The sequence below is a fragment of the Stigmatopora argus genome, chromosome 14 (assembly GCF_051989625.1).
Source record: "Stigmatopora argus isolate UIUO_Sarg chromosome 14, RoL_Sarg_1.0, whole genome shotgun sequence".
Lineage (NCBI taxonomy): Eukaryota > Metazoa > Chordata > Actinopteri > Syngnathiformes > Syngnathidae > Stigmatopora > Stigmatopora argus.
Genome location: NC_135400.1, coordinates 12276113 through 12294088, shown reverse-complemented (window position 1 = coordinate 12294088; position 17976 = coordinate 12276113). Strand labels below are relative to the sequence as shown.

The window sequence follows — 17976 nt, the reverse complement described above, 5'->3', positions numbered from 1 at the left end:
GATAAAATTATAGTCGCCACGCAATACTATTTTAAACATAACTGTTTTTAACGAGGAACTATCAAGATAATTTAAATGCATTTAAATAAAAAAATGTATTATTAAGGCGATATTCTAAACATGTAATTTGTTTAACCCTTTATAGAGGAAAGGAAATGGGTCTAAACTTTTGAAGAAATGAGGCTTTTAGCCAAATTAAAGTATATTATGAGTCTTACCAAATATGATCACTAGACCTAGAAAGGTCTCGTTTCGTATAAAAAATCCTAAATAAATCTAAGGTCAATTTGGGGTATTTTAATCCTTCCAGTTCGGGACGCTACCGAACAAGATTGTAGGAAAAAGCCAGGTTCGAAGAAGAGCATCGCTTTTCCCCCACAATGCAACAGCGCAGTGATTCCCTTTGAAGCTAAGATGGCGGACCGGCGACGGAGGCGGAGGCGCGCGTCCCAGGACAGCGACGACGACGACGACGAGTCCGCTTCGGGCTCGGAGAGCCCCAAATCAGGCTCACAGACGAGCAAGAGCCGCGGCCCCAGGGAGCCCGAACCGCCCGAAACCGCTACTGAGCGGACCGAGGCCAAGGAGGAAGTGCAGTCCGAGTGTGTGAGTAGTTAGCTCGGGGCTAACGTTAGTTTACCCGCCAGCTAGGCGGCTTCCCTGCGGCAAATGTCGTCTCGAGAAATCATCTGAAAATGTCCCATTTCCACGCTTTAAGTCAAAGTAGCCTCCATCGTTTGTGATATCATCACACGATGTCAAGCCTGTAAAATTTAGCAACAGCAAAAATCCGAGTGCGGTCTTACTTTCGGGACTCCTTGGTCCTTCTGTGTGACGTCACACTTTGTTTACGGCCACTTGTCGAATTAGGCGCTCGATGTGCAATTAGTCGTCAAGGTTGTTTATGTTTTTTTCCCCCCCAGGAGAGTGAAGATGGCGTAGGAGAAGGTAAGCGTTTGGAAGCATCCTCTGCTTTGTGCTTGTGCCATACTTGACGCCCTCCCTCCCCGTTTCCAGCCGTCCTCTCGGACTACGAGAGCGCCGACCCGGAAGAAAATGGCTCCCGCTCAGAGGTAAAGCAAATATCGGAACGCATTTGTGACCTTTTGAGAATACTCACCCATCTCTTGGTCTTCCAATAGGGAGCTGAGGAGGAGGAGGATGACGACGGCGAAGGCTACAGTGACGAAGAAGCGGTGGTGGCGGCGGAGGCGGAGATTCCTGCCCCGGTCCAACAGGAGCAGGTAGAGGATGACGAAGACGGAGACGAGCCCAGTAAAGAGGAGGAGGAGTCAGAGGAGAAAGCCAAGTCGGCGGGAGAACGGCAGAGCGGCGACGGGCAGGTTAGCCTAGCTAAAAATAGTTTCAATGAAATAAGCAACCTTCTCTCTTCATTATTTTGTAACGAAATAGAGTAAAACTACAGTTAATATCATGGAATTCTTGTCCCATCTTAACTGGACTCGGGTTTGACCCCCAGGAGTCCACGGTGGACCCCGAAAGCAAGGCGGGAGTACAGCCCGGCCAGCGGCTAGATGACGACGAAGACCGCAAGAACCCGGCGTACATTCCCCGCAAGGGCCTCTTCTTTGAGCACGACGTGCGAGGCCACACCCAGGAAGACGAGAGGTAACGACCGTCGGGGCGGCCGCTCCTCCGCCGGGGGGGGGAACGACGACGCCGGCTCACCGCCGCGTCCGCCCCCCCCCGGCAGGCCCAAGGGCAGAAACAGGAAGCTGTGGAAGGACCAAGGGCGCTGGGAGCACGACAAGTTCCGCGAGGAGGAGCAGGCGCCCAAAAGCCGCGAGGAGCTCATCTCCGCCTACGGTTACGATATTCGCAACGGCGAGCGCGGTTATGGACAGCGACGACCTCGGTGAGCGCTGTCCGCTACTTCGTGTTTTTTAAATCTATATTTTAATTTGCATTGAATTTTTTTAACATTTTGGCATGTTGAAAAAATAAAATGCAAGATACAAAATACAATAATAGATACAAAAAATGACATTTCCATTTTAAATTTCTTCGTTGACCTGTTTAGCATTTTTAGTCCAATCACGTGCCTTCATTTGTAATCCAAAATGCTTCAATGTGGGGGCACTTGTTTGTGTCCAGGCCCGCCACGTCCCCCAACAGGGAGCAGCAGCGATGGCGGGAAGGGGCCGAGCGAGCGCCGCGCTCCTGGCAGAGCAGTCGTGGAGGAAGGGGCGGCGGGCCCCCGCGAGGCGGCCCCCCTCATCACGCGTCTCCCGCTTCCACCCCGCAAGCGTACGGCCAACGCGACGCCGCCACCTACCGCGGCCGAGGCCCCCGCCTTCCCGCCCGGCACGCATCAGAATCGCAAGTCCCTCAACGGGCGCTCCCCAAAGGCTCGCCCGAGCCGGCGGCGGACGGCGGGAGGGTCGGCGAAGACCCCCCGCCGGGCAAAAGCGGCCCCGGGCGGGAGGCCTCGCCGGATCGGCGAGGGGGCGCTCCCTCCGCCCGCCTATCGCACGCCCCCGCGTCCCCCGGGGAAGCCTCGCCTCCCGCCGAACGGCCCGTGGAGCGCAAGTCCTACTCGCTGGCCCGGAGGAGTCGCTCGCGGCCGTCCGAGCTGGGCGGCAAGCGGGCCGTGTCGACGGAAGAGGCGGCGATACCCGAAGACCCGGCGGCGGCGGTGGGCGCGGAGGAGCTGGAGCGGGACGTGGCTCGGCTGACCCTGGTCTCCGGGCGGACCTGGAACCAGAGTCCGACCTCGTACGTGCACCCGGAGATGAGAGGTGAGAGGCGCAAATTGAAAGCATCACATTCGCGGTCCATTGAAAAAACAATTGAATTACAGAATAAAATGACTCATTATGGATTCCACCGCCAACTAAATTGTCTTCCTCAATCAGGCCTGCACGTGGCCGGCGGTCCGCCACCGTCTTTCTCCGGCTTGGAAGAGATGTCGGGCGGCGCCAACCGCGCCAAGCGCTACTCGTCCCAGCGGCAACGGGGAGTGACCGAGGCGCCCCCGCCTCTGCACGTGGGCGTCATGGAGGGACACTTCTACGAGCCAAGTGAGGACTATAGTTAATTGTTTTTTCCCCTCGCGTCGACTGATGATTGTCTGGGCCTTTCCTCAGTGACGTACCCAGCGCCCATGTACACGCACGGCGACGCTACGGCCCCCATCCCGCCCCAAGGCATGCTGGTCCAGCCTGAGATGCACATCCCCCATCCGGGTCAGTCCCCCTAAAAGCTGCAGCGATTGATTATTTTGATCGTAGCGGTGTTTAATTAAAAAAACAACAATAATTAAACGGTTTCTTATGGGCGTGTCCTCCTCAGGTCTTCACGCCCACCAGTCGGGAGGTCCTATTGCTAACCCCGCCCTCTACGGAGGGCCCCCCGTGTCTCTGTCACCTGGGCAACCGCAGCCACTGCTGCCACCGCCTTTCTACCCGCCGCCAGGGGTCATGACCTTCCCTTATCCCACCATGTATCCCAGTCCGCAGGTAAGCTAACGAGGTTGGCGGCCCAAACGTCAAGACGGTGACGTCCTTTACTGCCTTCAGGGCCAATCGCAGGTGACGTACGGGGGTGTGACCTATTACGACACGATGCAGCAGCAGGCGCAGCCCAAACCTTCGCCGCCCCGCCGCACGTCCCAACCCGTTACCGTCAAGCCCCCGCCTCCGGAAGTGCCCTTTGCCTCGGAGTGATCGCGCCCTCTCCCGCAGGTGAGCTAGTAGCAAAATGTACATTTTGTTCGACTAAAGCCAGATTTGACGTCGATTTTCAGGTTGCGGCGTCCAACTGGAGGAGCGGGTCGCGTGACCCTCAGCCGTATTCCCCCTCGGGTCGCGGCCACGGCGCTACTCCCCGCCCGCCGGGTCCCGCGGCCGCCGGACCGCCGAGCTCACCCTACTCGGTCCGCCCATATCCGGGGCGACGACAAAAAAACGACGTTGGGAGAAACTAGTTTAAAGGTTCCCGTCCGCTCCCAGGGGAAGGATGGAAAAGGTCCACTATTATTCATTGTTTTTTTTTGTTTTTTTTGCTTGTTGGTCAAAGAAAGTTTGATTTGGAGCAGTCGCTACTGTAAATTCTGCTTTATTTTTTTTTCCTTGTTTCCATTATGGAATATTTTTCTATGTTTGCTGTATTTTCTGCTCTTCAAGCAGTCAAATGTGACCCCAATAAACACTTTTCACCTGAGCTTCGGTCTCATCTCATGCTGTTTTACTGCAGTTTAGCACAAAAAAATAACATTGGCCACGTGTCATTTGTCACTTGGTCAAAGCAGTTTTGAGCAAAATATTTTCAATGAAAAACAACAGAACAGGATCATTTCAGCCACAACGCCTGCCAAATACTAGGGGAGCTAGCCTGCATGCTAACCATTTAACACCAGTATATCTAATGCAGTTTACTTTTTAAAAAATACAAATACTGGCCACGAGCCACTGGTCACTTGGTCAAAACAGTTTTGGAAAAAAAAAAATCTTTGGATTAAAAACAATAGACAACAACACCTAACACCCCACACCAAAGACAAGGGGAGCTAGCCTGCATGCTAACCATTTAACGCCAGTATATTTTACAGTAGTTAAATACAAAAGTGGCGGCGCTACTTTTGACGCGTGTTTTGTAGCGACGCAACATAACCTTGGAATGCTCTTCTAGTTAGCATCTCTACGTTAAGTAGTCCCGTTCCGACAGGCCTCGACCTTGACCTCGTCCGCCTTACGGTGCGTGCGCGCGTGTTTCTTGAGCGTGTCTCCGTCGCTGAAAGTGCGACGACACGCGGCGCAGCGATACGGTCGCTCACCCGTGTGGATGCGCACGTGGCGTCGCAGGTTTCCTCTCTGGCTGAAGCTCTTGGCGCAGAAGGAGCAGCGGTGCGGGCGCTCGCCCGTGTGGGTGCGCACGTGGCGTCGCAGGTCGGCCGACTGCGCGAACGACTTGCAGCACCGCTCGCAAGCGTAGCTTTTGCGCTTCTGTTCCAAGTGGAGGCGAAGGCGGCAGGCCTGGGAGAAAACTTGACCGCAGCGGGGGCACTCGTACGCCACGCCGCCCTCCGCCGATGTCTCGCCAATGTGTCCTGCGGGTAACAAAAACAAAGTTAGGAAATGACCCGGTGCTGCCGTTCACGGCGATAGATGTCGGGTCCACGTGCAGTGGGAGGGTCGGCGGCGATCGCGCCGGCGCTTACCGTTTCTTTCAACTTCTCGTCGCCCGACATTCTTCAAGGAATCGATCCGTGGGTCGCTTTTGATGGGCGTGACGTGAGAGTTCTCCTGTTCGATTTTGACGGTGGGAGATGGCGTGGCCACGGGTTCACCTAGGAGCGCCGGGAGAATGGGCGTCCGGTCCGGACGGACGAGAAGAGACGCCGACGCCCGCTCGGGCGTGCTCAACACGGGCGCTTTAACGCGGTCGGGGGCGCAGACTTTCTTCGGGTTCCTGACGGCCAAACGCTTGCTAGTAGCTGAAACAATTGAAACGACACCAAATGTTAATTTTGCAAACAAACAACAAACAAATGGTGAAGCTGACAAATCTTCGGTTGATTGCCAGCCCAGTAGTGAAATGGGTTTGGACTTAAAGCGCCGCCACAATGGCATAAAAAAAAATGATTCAATGGCATGCCATGTTGAGCTCGCAGAAATGACAGTTTAACCAAATTCCCTTGTGTCGAACTTGAAGCGCCGCCTGAGCTGCGGAATCACTCCAATCTGGCAACAAACGCTAACACTCCCGGGGCTTCGGCGTTAGCCGTCCGGCTCACCTGGAAGCCACGACCCCGGCCCGAGGAAGTCGCCGAGCTGCCGCCGGAGTTGCTCGTTCTCCAGCCGCGTGCGGAGCGTCTCGTCCCGGTACTCGCTGACCGCGTCCTCCACCACGTCCACGATGTCCCGCAGCAGCCGCGTGAGACGCTCGGCCAGGTAGCCGCTCAGCACGTCGCCTTTACCCGACTGCCTTCGTTTGCTCATCGTGCTCACTGGCTTTGGTGGATGTGCCGGAAATCATGGCAAAATACACCGGAAGTCGCCCAAATATGTCGTCTTAAACGACAAGGAAAGCAGGTGCTTGCAGTTCCCGTTTTGTCCACAGAACGGCAGCAAAAGAGCGAGCAGCGGCTGAATGCGACGAAAAGGCATTGGTTTACTGGCGTTGGATTATATACTGCATAGTACGTATATTTTGATATTTTAAAAGACCGAAAACACTGGTGATAATGAGGACAACAATGATGACGAGGAGGACTAATGTTGAAAGTGATGATGATGACAATTGCAGTTTGTATAGTTTTTTTTAGACAGCCTAAAAACGATTTAAATGGTATTATAATGGCAAAATAACAAAACAAGTGCCTGTCACCGTTTTATTTTGAAAAGTACAACTTGGGCAGACTGTCAAGCACACCCCTCCCTTGCAGTGGTTGCAGTGAAGCTGCAGTAGCCTTCATCATCACCCTCCTCCTCCTCAATACTCTAGCTTTTAGACACCGGCTCACCATCAGGAGAAGAATGCTCATCGCCATCATCAGCATGAACGATAACCGCTACTAATCATCTGTTTTTTTGACAGATTGCACCTTTTTTTCTTCTGCTGCCCCCCAAAAATATGAAAACGCTGCGGCTTCCTTTTTGTTAGAGCAGGTAAGAAGCGGCCCGGCCGTCTCATGTCATCTTCGGGTGTGCTAAAATCTTGCCTAACCAGTAAATGGATTGATTTATAGTCCTGCGCAAACCTCAGCTTTGCTTGATGTCTTGATGGCCTACAAAAAAAAGTGTTTCAGTGGGTGGTGACCTCACAAAATTGGGCAGGGATCTTGTTTTAAATCGTTGGCTGCCATTGGCAGTGAGGGGCGTCCAATTCATTTGGACTTGTGAAAAGCCCCTCCCAGTCCAAATGGATTGGACGCCCCTTTTGAAATACCATTAAAGCCATTAGAATTGGAAGAATTGCTTGATGGGTTTTCTTAGTTAGCCGGTTGTCCGTCACGCCAAAAGAGAAAATGGAAATCATTGCTTTGTCAGCAGCAGCGGCAGCAGACTTTTTTGCATCTGCGTGGCCCCGCCTCTCCAGCAGCATGGACGAATCGCAGCTTCCGGGAGGTCCGGACGAAGACGGGCGAGCGGCCGTCGCTCAAGAATTGACCACAGACCACCTGGCGGTGGGCGGAGACACCGGTAAGTGGACCCCACCCACTTCTGGACGCAGTCCAATGAGAAACGGGCGTCCGGTCTGGGCCCCCAGGAAACGCCAGCGGTCCCGCCCCATCTAGCCCGTCCAAAGGGGCTCACGCCAACGGGCACCCTCGTTCGAGGTCCAACTCGCCGCGGCCTTCCCTCAACTCGCCGCGGCCGTCCATCGGGCGCCGCCCCAGCGCCGCGCCGGAGGGTCCGAGCGGGGAGTCCAAACCTCGAGACTTCCTGATGCTGGCCATCCTGTCCTGCTTCTGCCCGCTTTGGCCCATCAACATCGTGGCGCTGACTTTCTCCGTCATGGTAAGCGCTAGCATGCTAAGTACTTTGGATTTTGCGTATTTGAAAAACCGATTGGTGTCCACCAAGACATTTCCATTGAGAGTGATAGAAGTTCAATCCCATTGAAAAATACCGCGAAAAATGGGGGAATACCGCATTTGGACGTCCGGCGCCGTCAATGGGCGTCTCGAAAGTGACTGACGGCGGGCCCCGTGGTTTCAGTCGCGTAACAGCCTGCAGCAGGGGAACGTGGATGGCGCCCGCCGCTTGGGGCGCAACGCCATGGTGCTGTCCGTGGTGGCCATCTTGGGAGGCATCGCCGTCATCGCCGCCGCCATCACGCTCAACCGCGAAGGTAAGTGGCGTCCGCTCGCCGCGCCACGCCGCCCCGTCCGTTCTCATTCCTCTTCCCTTTCCCGTTTCACGCCAGTGATTTTAAAATCGGGATAGGACGCCGCCCGCCGTGCCCGCACGAGCAGCATGTGCCGGACGACGTCCCGTCGCCGCAGAGATCGACGGGGGAACGTGTCTTCTGCATGATGAAAAGAGACGCCCCAGTGAGCGTTTTTCGCATTTGAATGTTTACAAAGCGTGGCCAGTCGCCACGCCGACCGGTCGCTCGCCCAACTCTGCATGTTTACCGCCTAATGCCACGTGGCCTCACTTCCACCTTGTAAAGAATTATTTTCACGATCGATTCGGGTATCGGCTCGTCAATGGAAAAAAAATGTTTCGATGAATTTCATGTAATATATGAAAGAATGAACTAACTATGCATGATGTGAAAGGGACATTATGAAAAAAAATTGAGAAGCGACCAAAATGTCGGGTTTTCAAAGTAAACGTTGATATATATATGCCAATGCGGTATTTTGACAGGTCATTTTCCTCCTTTTTATGACAACTACAGAATATTTCCTGGTGACAGGTTCAAATTTTGAGGATTTAATTTAAAATAAAACAATTTTAATTCAAAACAAATATTTCAAATTGGTCTGTGAGTTCAAGAGAACTGAATTAATGAACAATAATGTCATTAACAAGCGAAATTTATTTACCATTCATTAAGATAACGTCAAAATAGAGTAAGTATAATATGATTATTTTCTCAGAATAAATTCCTAATGCTCCAAGCTTACAAACTTACAAAATGGAGGGTGCAAAAACACCGAATGACCCGAGATTCAATTCATAATAAACCTTAGTATAAAAATGGAATAATCAGCATGCAATTTTACTAACAACAACAATATTGCGTCAGCATGAAAGTCGTGTGTGACGTTGGTTTACTGGACGCTGACGTTTTGTCTTTTTGGTTGCTTCCATTTGTTTACGTGAATTTCATTTGGAAGGAAAAAAAAAAACAAAGCCTGACTTGACCGATTGTTTACACTGTCGCAAAATGTGGCCTGTCATTTTTGTTGTCCTTGCTACATAAAGGATAAAACGTTCGCCTCGTAATTCGCTCGCATTTTTACCTCGTCGGTCGCCATCGACGGCAACGGCCGTCCAATTGTGTTGGACGGCCGTGGTCGTCGCCGGGGGCCAATGAGCTCCTCTTCATTTGAGCAATACTGTTTGCACTCCTTTTCTATTTTTCTATCCGGCTGCTCGACGACTATTATGGGATGCCTTCCCGCGCATGCGCACCTTTTTAAGATTTCAAAAATAAACACACTTGACACATGAGCATCGATCCCGTCTCATTGCTTACGATTGACGATTGATGAGCGAGAGGCGGTCGCCGTGGCGACCGCCTCTGGCGGACGCCGGGCTCGGCGCCAATTTCTTTGCACTCCAATCAATTATTCAAGACCTCGGCAGGCTGGAAGGAAGGAACGCGGATGGAAATGGAAATGTAAGAGACCAGTCCCAGTCCGCAGGGTGAAATGGAACAAAATGGAGGAGGAACGGCCTCCATTTTCACACAAAACTATCGAGGAATTGTGAGAGTTTGAATGTGCAACTTGAGTTTTAAACCCTAACACTGGCTTTAAACTGTTCAAGCGTAACCCTAACACTGTTTAAAAAAAATACTAATGCCATGTTGACCTTTGACCCCATCTCTTGTACCAGCAAAATTCACTTTCCAACCTCACTTCACTAATATGTAATCACCTCTAGTTTCTCATTATAAAATGATCTTGCCGGTCTATCGATATTGTTAGTTAGCCCTCCGGTCGATATAGATTGGACGTCTGGCGCCATCAAAATAACACAAAGGCACGGTGACTTGCATTTTTAGTTTCTTAAGTTCCTTCAGAGAGACAGAAAGTGCAATCAGTGAAAGCTTCTTTCCAATTGGATACGTGATCGAGCAGAAACGTCAGTTATTTCTGGGCTATTTTAGCGCCGCCGGCTCTCCGCACGGTTGGTCACTGCGACGGGGCGGACAGCGTCCCCAGCAGCCCGTTGGCGGTGGTAAAGAGGTTGACCGGGGCCGAGCCGTCCGTGATCAGGGTGGACTTGATGCCCAGGGACTGCAACAGTTTCACCTATGGATCCACATCCATAGGATGACTATCATCGTTAACACTATTTTTTTTTTTAAAGCTATTTTTCCCCAACCCGATTTTGATCCGCTAAAAAAAAACGACGTGACGGGTTCCCCATTCGGACATCCGTAAATTATATATATTTTTTTGTACCTGCAACTCGGGGCCGGCGCGCGCCATCTCGGCGAGCGTGTCGCTTCCCAGGCTTTCCACCAGTCGGCTGAATCGCTCGTTCTCGATGTTGGCCAGCCGCTCCTGCTTGTCCATCTCCAGCTGGTCCATCTTGGTCTTGTACTTGATCTCCTCCAGGCGTGCCTTAGACAGGCGCTCCAGCTCCGCCTCCTGCGAGCCGGCCAACGGCGGTCACGCGGGTCGAGCCGAGCCACGCTCGCCAATCATTTTAGCCACGGACGTACCGCCTCGATGCGCTGCGCCTCCACCTTGAGCTCGGCCTCGCGGACAGCCGCCTCGCCGCGGATGCGGGCCGCCTCGGCGCGCGACTCCGCTTCGGCCGTGGCGGCGCCCGTGCTCTCCACGGCGGCGCTAAGGGAGGGGGGGGGGGGGGCGAACGTTGGGAACGGTGGACGGGGACCGACTCCCTCCTGGAGTCGGTGGGGCTCACCTGAGGGCCTCCAGCTCCAGGAGCTCCTTTCTGGCTCGCTCCGCCTCCGCCTGGTCGGTGATCTTCTGCCGCTCCAGTTTGCCGCGGGCTTCCTGCTCCAGACGCTCCGCTTCGTGCCTAGCCCGCGGCAAAACACACCGCCGTCGGTTTGGGCGCCATCGACGGCGATAGACGTCCAAATGTGTGGCTCTTTTCATCTGACCAGCGTGGATCTTAATGTTTGACGCTGCTGGATATCCAATTCAGTTCGACTGGCAGCTAATCATCATGCAATTGTCTTTTCTTTTTTTAAAGCACGACCTTGCTCCACGTGTAAAACATTTTCCAAAAAGAGTGTGTCATTTGCTAGAAAAGGGCGTGGCCCACCTGGCGGCTGCCTCCTGCGAGTTGGTGGTGATCTCGATGGCGAGCTGGACGCTCTTCTGCAAGGCGTCGCGCGTGCGCTGGTCCACGGGTTCCACCGACTGGATGTCCACGCTGCTGATGAGCAGCCGGTTCTGATGGAAGCGCAGGCTGGAGCGCACCGCCAGCTTCTCGTCAAAGCCAAACACGGCCGAGCAGATGATGCGGTTGGAGTTCTGCCCACGCAAAGACCAGACGTTACCGTCAAAACACGAGTTGAGGCGCAAATGGCCCATCGACGACATATTAATGTCCCGCCGATGTTAGCGCGGCCAATAATAGCGGCGTTTGCTACGCTAGCAATTTGTTTAGACACGTTGGGCTTTTGATTTGAAACGTTTTAGGCTATTCCCACCTTGTGGAAGTCGTCGAACTGCACGGAGGCCACGGCGCCTCGAACCCGCGAGGCGATGGCCTTGCAGGCGTCGCCCACAAAGTCCGGCACCGAGAAGAGGGCGGCCGCTTCGGCGCGGTCGACGGGCAGCTTCACGTCAAAGTGCCTAAAAAGTGCGAGTGGGTCAGCACTCGGGCGCGGGCGGGCGCACCCACGCACGCACGCACTTACCAATTGTAGGACAGCTGCAGCTGCAAGCGGGCGTGGTCGGCCGTCTCGATGGTGATGATGTCGGTGAAGAAGTCGGGTCCCAGCAGCAGGCAGACCGACTTGATCTGGTTGCCCCGTTTGGGGCGTCCGCCGGACAGCGACAGGACGGTGAACTGCTCGTCGGGTCCCAGCATGACCCGCTCGGGGCCGAAGACCACGCGCGCCCTCTTCTCGCGGTAGTCGTACACCTGCACGGCCGCATTGTGCGGCACGCGGAAAGACACCACCAGGTTCTTGTCCCGCGTCTGAGACGGGGCCTCCACCTTCCCGCGTTCCGATCGGTCGGCCAGGGGGTCTCGGGGGGACGCCAGCAGCTCCTCCACGTTGGCGGGGAGATCTTTTGGCCACAGCTCCTCATCCTGGGTCAGCATGTACGTCTGGCCGATGACGGCGCGCACCTGCGGGAAAAATGACGCTGAAATTATCGATTATTAATTATGGATTTTTCATGGACTTGCTCCTCGTTACGGATGGATTTTTTTTCTATTTAGTCCTTTCTCGTTACAGATGGATTTGGTTACCAGGTGGATTTACCTGCGGAATTTTGAGTGGTTTTTTTTTCAACCCCCAAATATGTTTCCATGAGTTCTTTGGCTCCCATTGGCTAAAAAGTGGGCCTTTTTCTCTTTCCATTTCATATTTTTGGAGGCGAGCTGGCATTTGTCACCTTGCCGCTCTTCATGTCCCTGACGTAGATTCCCTCGTTCTCATCCAGCGGGATGGCCTGGCGTTTGAGGACCACCTCCACCTGGGAGGGGGGCACATACTCGGCAGGTCCTCGCAGCATCCAGCGGTCGCCGGGGCGACGGAACACGGCGCCGCTAGGTCGCCGTTTGCCGCGCCCCTCCTCTCCTTGCGCTTCCTCCTCCTCGGGCTCCGCCTCCTCGCGCTGGCAAAGAGAACGGGGGAGGGGCCGGAGGAGGGCGGAGACCAGGGTTAGCGAGGTGATGGGTGGGGGAGAGGGGCGGGGATGGGAGAAAAAGGAGGACTGATAAGGGGAGGGGTGGCAGTTGGCGGGAAGATCATGTGACATGCGGGAAGAGAGTGAAGGGGGATGACACCTCACACAGAAATTCACCCTCATTTGTCTCCAACCTGATATGTTTTTTTTATGAAAAGAAAAATGTGCCCCCATTAAAATTAACTACCAAAAATACCTCGGAAGCTCGTTTACGCTTTTGAGGCAAAAGGGTTGAGACGGCATCCTACGAACACAACGCGGCTACTTTTAGGGCGGCTAACGTGGGCGGGGGTCCGAAGGCGCCGGGCTTACCTCCTGGGTGTCGGTGAAGGCCTCGACGGCGCGGAGCACCAAACCCTCTTCCTCGGACAGAACGTAGACGTCCTGAATTCCTTGTTCCAGGCGCTCGCCAGGCTGCAAAAAGAACGAGCGCTCCCCCTGGTGGTACAAGGTAAAACACACGTCGTCGGTTTCAAGTGCGCACTACCACGCCCCTCCCGCTTCAAATCGTGACTATTTCCAAAGGAAATCAAAATGAGAAACTACAACGAGCGAAGGAAGGAGAGTCCGTTGGGGGGCTCACTCACCTTGACAACCTTTTTCTGCCCCAGCTGAGGTTTCCCGTCGGCGCCGACGGGGTCCAGGATCACGCAATACTGTCGCGAGCCCAGCGTGGTGACGGCCACCACGCCCACCACCTCCTCGGCCACGGCCGGCACGTGCGCCTCGCGCTCGGCCTGCGTCACCAGCCACTCTTCGCCCGTGCGACGCTGGTGACCCCCCTCGTCGCGGAAAGCTCGCAGGGCCCGCACGTGCAGCGCTTTCTGAGAGAGCGCAAAGAGTCGCTCGCCGTCAGCCGCCGCCCGCGAGCCCGTTTCGCCTCGGGCGACCGGCCACACCTTGTCGGTCAGAATGAAGGCGTTGACGATGTCGATGACCTCCTCGTCGGCGCCGGGCAGGTACGCGCCCACTTTGCTCACCAGCCACTCCTCGCCCGTCACGCGGCGCACGCCGCCTCGGTCCACGCCTTCTTTGCGCGCCCGCAGGCGGATGGCCTGGTTGACGCCGATCACCGTGGCCTTCACCGTCTCCAGGACCCCCACTTCCTTCCTTGGGATGTACGTGCCTGAAATGCAAATGTATATTTAACGTTTTAGCTCATTTGCTACTACCATTGACAGGTCTAGACGTTAGGAGCGGCGGATGAAAGTTCTTGGCGACGGATCGGACGTCTAGTGTCGTCAATGTCGCTGAAAAGCTGAGAATTCATTGCCGGTCTTCCCAATTTAAAAAAATGCAACCAATTAGCAATTCATTGTGAGCCGACTATTCAAAAAGCAATACATTTGCGATGAATCCGGCCGGAGTGAGCTATTTGAAAAGCAGGCGCCATCTTTACTCACCGGGCCCCTCAAAAAGCCACTGGTCTCCTGCGACACGCCTCTCGTCGCCGTCCAGGAAGTCCAGGAAGGCTTGTAGACGGAACGCAGTGTCGGGGTACACCACCTGCAGCGGGGTCACGTCCTGAAGGCAAACAAATTTGGGATTAATCATTGCACGTGAATGGAAGTGTCATAGAATAAGTCCCTCATATACAGATATAGTAGAAAATGAAATAGTCTCATTCGTTTTCAAAATACTGAAATAAAATCTATTTTTTTTATAGCATTTACTTTAGATTCTCCATATCATTTTGCGATTCTTTCAAATTTGCTTGGGCTCACATAGTGCTAGCTAAAAGTCACGTCTCTCCACCATGTTGCGTCTAAGAATTTGAAGCAATGGAACCCAAAGAAGCGAGCGGCCAGAGTTGACCGGACCGACCTGCTGAATCTCTTCTCCGGGATGAAGCGGGAAAGGGTCCCTGGTCAGACGGACGTCCAGGTCGGCGTGCCTCAGCTTGGCCTGGCCCGACGCGTCGAAGAGGACTCGGCCGTCGGCGTCGCAGGCCACCGGGTTTAGCACCACGCAGTAGTGGCGTGGGGGCACCATGATCATCCGCACGGGGGCGAACAGAACCCTGCGTGGGGGGCAGGTCGCAACTCGTTAGCCTCCAAAGCGCTTTACCCGCGGGGAACCCGCCCTCTGACCTTTCATTGTCCTGCCGGTAGTAGGTTTGCGGTCCAATCTCCACGCGGGCGATGTTGGTATTCTGGTCCAGGATGTGGATGTAGTGGTGGGGCGGGATGCGGATGATGGACATGTCTGTCGGGACCTTGGTCTCTGATGGGCGACTTCCTGCCGCTTTGGACATTTTGTTGAAACCGACAACACACGCTGGAAAAAAAATGGGAATTAAAAGAGGCACTTTTTAGCTAAAGATGGAGATTTCATCTTCAGAATCTACAAATCTAAATTTGATTAGCGGAGTTCTCATCAAGCTAGCAATACATTTTTACAATATGATGATGAAGAGGTCAGAGGTTAGAAAGGGAATTTTGCTGCTACGAAAACATGTCAGAAACATGACATTCTTTTTTTACGTTGGCGGTTTACATGCAAATCTGCTCTTTTCATAATAGTGTACATTCATTCTCAATGAACATTTTTCACTGTCACAAGTGTTTTCAAGAAGCGTTGTTCAAAATGGAATGCGGTGTGGTTGGCACACCCACTCACCAACAACAGCCAGTTTCCACGACTTGAACTTTGGACAGATACACCCATAGTCAGATTAAGACTAAACCTTAAAGCAGGCCATGGATGCCCATATAAAACAAGGCCAAAGTCTTCCCTTTTTCTTAGTTGGCAAAAAAAAACAATCACGTCAATCAACCAATCAAAAGCAAAGTTGACAGAGACGAAAAGCCAATCACAAAGCAAGGAAGCGCCGTCCGGTTGCTTTCGCAGACCGTCATCACAAACGCTACGGCAAAATGTTACTGCGTCATTAACGTCGATATTTGAGCGAAAATGGCCAGTTTTCGTCTCATTTCAACTTTTCCAAAAGCCATTCGAGTTTCCACAAGCACAAAAACGCGTTTGCTTTGGCAGCGCCTTCTTCCGGGTTGAACGAATGAACCAGCACTTTTGCACTTAAGGACGCTAATTAAACTGACGTATGACGAAGGCAAACCTGATGGAAAGTTGACTTTTTGGCCACCCAACGTGAGACGAATTATACATAAGCTTCACTTTTCAGCGTTTCAATAATAAGTTAATATGTCGCCTTTTCCCAGAGGACCCTCGCTTACCTGCTTTCAAGGATAGCGTCCGTAAGTAAGGGTTGACGACGTTGAATATGATTCCAATGGGCGGACCAGCTGCGATTTGACCGAAGAACACGTGACTTCCAGGCACTGTAAAGCGGACGGCTCGGTGCTGTAGATATCATAAATGTATGACGTTAGATACCGCGAAGACTCGAGTCTGGCGGCCATCTTGGTAAACAGAAAAAACATATTCATTAACGTATTGACGCGGCGGCTACGGTTTGAGAGCAATGTTTTTTTTTAATGTGCAATATTATTTAAATATACAGTTATGAACGCTGTTATTTTACAATTTGGGACACGGCTTGCTTGTGATTGGCTAACCAGGAAGTGAACAACAGCTATCCACTCGCGTATTGAGTTCTCATTTTCACGTTAATTGCATGATTTAATACAGTTTTTTTGAATGGAACACTTGTTAGATTTTTTCCAAACTTGGTTCCGTTTGGCTCTTCTGACGTTTTGGGTCTTGCTTGAGGCGCAAACGTTTGCAGAACAACAAGAAACCTGCGACGACGGCGGCTGGTTTGTTCTCAATCAAATCTAAAAAGGGTGCTGAAATGAGGATTTTTATGATTGTTTTTTTTTATATATTGAATAACATTCAGGTCGTGTGGGTCTCATTTGAGCGTAGAAGATGAAGGTCTGTGCAACATTCAAGTTTTGGACGGCACATCGCTGTCATTACGTGGATTTTTGGACAAGTGAGTGAAACAGCTGTCAGGGGGCGGAACCAGAGATGTTTATGAAAATGTTACAGCTCATTCATAATGTACATACGAATGGGTTGAACGTGTAGCACCGTCAATGGCGGCCAGTAAGCTATTTTTTGGGGCTAAAAAAAAAAGAACCGGTCCGTCCTGCATGACTTCTAATTGACGTGTCGTGTCGTTTCCATAGTTACGCATACAGCAGGCCGGTGATCATCACTGGACAGACGCAGAACGCTGTAAGTCAGCTTTTTCTTCAGCTTTCCGCCCTTCAATGTTTTGTGCTATGCTTTAGTGGATGCTTTGGTTTTTGTGTGACATTTGATTGTCCGTTTGAAGAAATTTCGCTCCTCGTGCTCCAAGCGGAATCTTCTGGACGAGTACGGCCATCTCCGAGTGCGACTGAGTACGGCCAACACGCATTCGTACAAGAAAGGTCAGAGTCGTCCTATCTTTGGGTTTGCTGGGGCTCGGAGTCACATTTACGTCGGTGCCCGCAGTCGATGCGTCGCTGAACGACTACGTGGACGGCGTCCTCGGGCCACAGTCTCCCGATGTCCTCGGCAGCGGTGAGGACCAGATGGATGAGGATGTCGGCGCGGTGTCTCGATCGATAAATACATGGGCTGTCGTATTTTTGTCGAGCTTTCGTCGACAAAAATATCAAAATTGTCTTTCTCCCACCGTCGTAGACACGTTGTACTTTTTCGGGGACACCAACTGGAGCGAATGGCATCCACTTCTGGATCTTTACGAGCCGCCCGCCTACCTGCTGCCCGGCACCAGCCGAGCGCTAAGCTTCGGAATTGCCGGTCGGTCGTCTTTCTTGGTCCCTCTCGGGTGTAAAATAGAGGTGGAGTGACAACAGACTGACCGGTTGTCGTCCTTTTCTTCAGGTCCTGGGACCGGCGTCCCCTTCCACTGGCACGGACCGGGCTACTCGGAAGTCATTTACGGGAGGAAGGTAATAAGGTGCTATGGTGGTGGTGGTGGACATGTGACTTCAACTCTTAGCTGAAATGAAAATAAGTGACTTTATATCATTCGCAGCGTTGGTTTTTGTACCCACCTGACCGTGAGCCGCACTTCCACCCCAACGTGAGCACTCTGGCGTGGCTGAGGGACGTCTACCCCAATCTGCCTCGTCACCAGGCCCCCCTCGAATGCACCATTGGACCTGGACAGGTAACCCGAGGAGTGAGAAAGTCAAAAGTTTGAATGTTCATTCATTCTAGTGACGTCAGTTATGGGCTTCTCATGGTAGTGTTATATTTGATTTAAATGACTTTACCCCCTAAACAGGTTCTTTATTTCCCTGACCGATGGTGGCATGCTACGCTCAACCTGGACACCAGCGTCTTCATCTCCACCTTTCTGGGATGAGACAACTTTTATAGTGTTTTTCTTCGACTTTAAGAAGTAAAGTATTTGAAATGTGAACGGACTGGTCGGTGTTTTTCTTCAACTGTGTGAGAAGGCTTTTGTAATGTGAACCGACTGGTCGATTTGT

At 52.6% G+C, this 17976-nt stretch overlaps 5 protein-coding genes across 9 annotated transcripts; 3 read left to right on the top strand and 2 right to left on the bottom strand.

Annotated features, from left to right (window-relative positions):
- The first annotated feature begins 357 nt into the window (after positions 1-357).
- On the top strand, positions 358-4186 carry casc3 (casc3 exon junction complex subunit). Of its 2 annotated transcripts, none has more exons than XM_077618704.1 (12): positions 358-606; positions 924-948; positions 1018-1073; positions 1143-1343; positions 1481-1629; positions 1715-1876; positions 2116-2759; positions 2877-3041; positions 3108-3206; positions 3313-3479; positions 3552-3704; positions 3767-4186. In XM_077618704.1, the coding sequence occupies exons 1-11, from the start codon at positions 415-417 to the stop codon at positions 3684-3686; spliced, it is 1995 nt and encodes a 664-aa protein (XP_077474830.1). In that variant the 5' UTR covers positions 358-414; the 3' UTR covers positions 3687-3704; positions 3767-4186. The 2 variants fall into 2 exon arrangements, with proteins under 2 accessions (XP_077474830.1, XP_077474829.1); XM_077618703.1 differs by having other exon boundaries at positions 359-606; positions 3540-3704.
- LOC144088356 (uncharacterized) lies at positions 4185-6014 on the bottom strand. Its single transcript, XM_077618706.1, has 3 exons — positions 5756-6014; positions 5180-5455; positions 4185-5068 (listed from the first exon to the last, which is right to left on the bottom strand). The coding sequence occupies exons 1-3, from the start codon at positions 5958-5960 to the stop codon at positions 4665-4667; spliced, it is 885 nt and encodes a 294-aa protein (XP_077474832.1). The 5' UTR covers positions 5961-6014; the 3' UTR covers positions 4185-4664.
- Positions 6015-6403: 389 nt separating this feature from the next.
- LOC144088989 (proline-rich transmembrane protein 2-like) lies at positions 6404-9149 on the top strand. 3 transcript variants are annotated; one of them, XM_077619778.1, is made up of 5 exons: positions 6404-6629; positions 7060-7163; positions 7231-7481; positions 7683-7815; positions 7891-9149. In XM_077619778.1, the coding sequence occupies exons 2-5, from the start codon at positions 7064-7066 to the stop codon at positions 7908-7910; spliced, it is 504 nt and encodes a 167-aa protein (XP_077475904.1). In that variant the 5' UTR covers positions 6404-6629; positions 7060-7063; the 3' UTR covers positions 7911-9149. The 3 variants fall into 3 exon arrangements, with proteins under 3 accessions (XP_077475904.1, XP_077475903.1, XP_077475902.1); XM_077619777.1 differs by having other exon boundaries at positions 6406-6629; positions 7017-7163; XM_077619776.1 differs by having other exon boundaries at positions 6406-6629; positions 7014-7163.
- Positions 9150-9684: 535 nt separating this feature from the next.
- mvp (major vault protein) lies at positions 9685-15888 on the bottom strand. 2 transcript variants are annotated; one of them, XM_077619768.1, is made up of 16 exons: positions 15739-15888; positions 14635-14821; positions 14369-14564; positions 13948-14068; positions 13444-13670; positions 13132-13368; positions 12857-12982; positions 12741-12788; positions 12251-12472; positions 11545-11981; positions 11335-11479; positions 10944-11155; positions 10578-10694; positions 10372-10498; positions 10109-10297; positions 9685-9955 (listed from the first exon to the last, which is right to left on the bottom strand). In XM_077619768.1, the coding sequence occupies exons 2-16, from the start codon at positions 14796-14798 to the stop codon at positions 9836-9838; spliced, it is 2688 nt and encodes an 895-aa protein (XP_077475894.1). In that variant the 5' UTR covers positions 14799-14821; positions 15739-15888; the 3' UTR covers positions 9685-9835. The 2 variants fall into 2 exon arrangements, with proteins under 2 accessions (XP_077475894.1, XP_077475895.1); XM_077619769.1 differs by lacking the exon at positions 12741-12788.
- On the top strand, positions 15886-17906 carry jmjd8 (jumonji domain containing 8). Its single transcript, XM_077619773.1, has 9 exons — positions 15886-16281; positions 16365-16460; positions 16657-16705; positions 16806-16902; positions 16967-17035; positions 17159-17278; positions 17363-17430; positions 17517-17651; positions 17769-17906. The coding sequence occupies exons 1-9, from the start codon at positions 16163-16165 to the stop codon at positions 17847-17849; spliced, it is 834 nt and encodes a 277-aa protein (XP_077475899.1). The 5' UTR covers positions 15886-16162; the 3' UTR covers positions 17850-17906.
- Positions 17907-17976: the final 70 nt, after the last annotated feature.

Excerpts from the sequence above, each read along its gene's own strand:
- mvp (XM_077619768.1), bottom strand. The coding sequence starts at position 14,798 with ATGTCCAAAGCGGCAGGAAGTCGCCCATCAGAGACCAAGGTCCCGACA. Across the intron at positions 12,473-12,740 it reads AGCGTAAACGAGCTTCCGAG|CGCGAGGAGGCGGAGCCCGA; the intron begins GTATTTTTGGTA and ends TCTCTTTGCCAG. Across the intron at positions 11,480-11,544 it reads CTGCAGCTGTCCTACAATTG|GCACTTTGACGTGAAGCTGC; the intron begins GTAAGTGCGTGC and ends CGCACTTTTTAG.
- jmjd8 (XM_077619773.1), top strand. The coding sequence starts at position 16,163 with ATGGAACACTTGTTAGATTTTTTCCAAACTTGGTTCCGTTTGGCTCTT. Across the intron at positions 16,282-16,364 it reads ACCTGCGACGACGGCGGCTG|GTCGTGTGGGTCTCATTTGA; the intron begins GTTTGTTCTCAA and ends AATAACATTCAG. Across the intron at positions 17,652-17,768 it reads GCACCATTGGACCTGGACAG|GTTCTTTATTTCCCTGACCG; the intron begins GTAACCCGAGGA and ends CCCCCTAAACAG.
- casc3 (XM_077618703.1), top strand. The coding sequence starts at position 415 with ATGGCGGACCGGCGACGGAGGCGGAGGCGCGCGTCCCAGGACAGCGAC. Across the intron at positions 1,877-2,115 it reads TATGGACAGCGACGACCTCG|GCCCGCCACGTCCCCCAACA; the intron begins GTGAGCGCTGTC and ends GTTTGTGTCCAG. Across the intron at positions 3,042-3,107 it reads GGGACACTTCTACGAGCCAA|TGACGTACCCAGCGCCCATG; the intron begins GTGAGGACTATA and ends GCCTTTCCTCAG.
- LOC144088989 (XM_077619778.1), top strand. The coding sequence starts at position 7,064 with ATGGACGAATCGCAGCTTCCGGGAGGTCCGGACGAAGACGGGCGAGCG. Across the intron at positions 7,482-7,682 it reads CGCTGACTTTCTCCGTCATG|TCGCGTAACAGCCTGCAGCA; the intron begins GTAAGCGCTAGC and ends CCGTGGTTTCAG. Across the intron at positions 7,816-7,890 it reads CATCACGCTCAACCGCGAAG|TGATTTTAAAATCGGGATAG; the intron begins GTAAGTGGCGTC and ends GTTTCACGCCAG.
- LOC144088356 (XM_077618706.1), bottom strand. The coding sequence starts at position 5,960 with ATGAGCAAACGAAGGCAGTCGGGTAAAGGCGACGTGCTGAGCGGCTAC. Across the intron at positions 5,456-5,755 it reads GCCGGGGTCGTGGCTTCCAG|CTACTAGCAAGCGTTTGGCC; the intron begins GTGAGCCGGACG and ends CAATTGTTTCAG. Across the intron at positions 5,069-5,179 it reads ACGAGAAGTTGAAAGAAACG|GACACATTGGCGAGACATCG; the intron begins GTAAGCGCCGGC and ends TGTTACCCGCAG.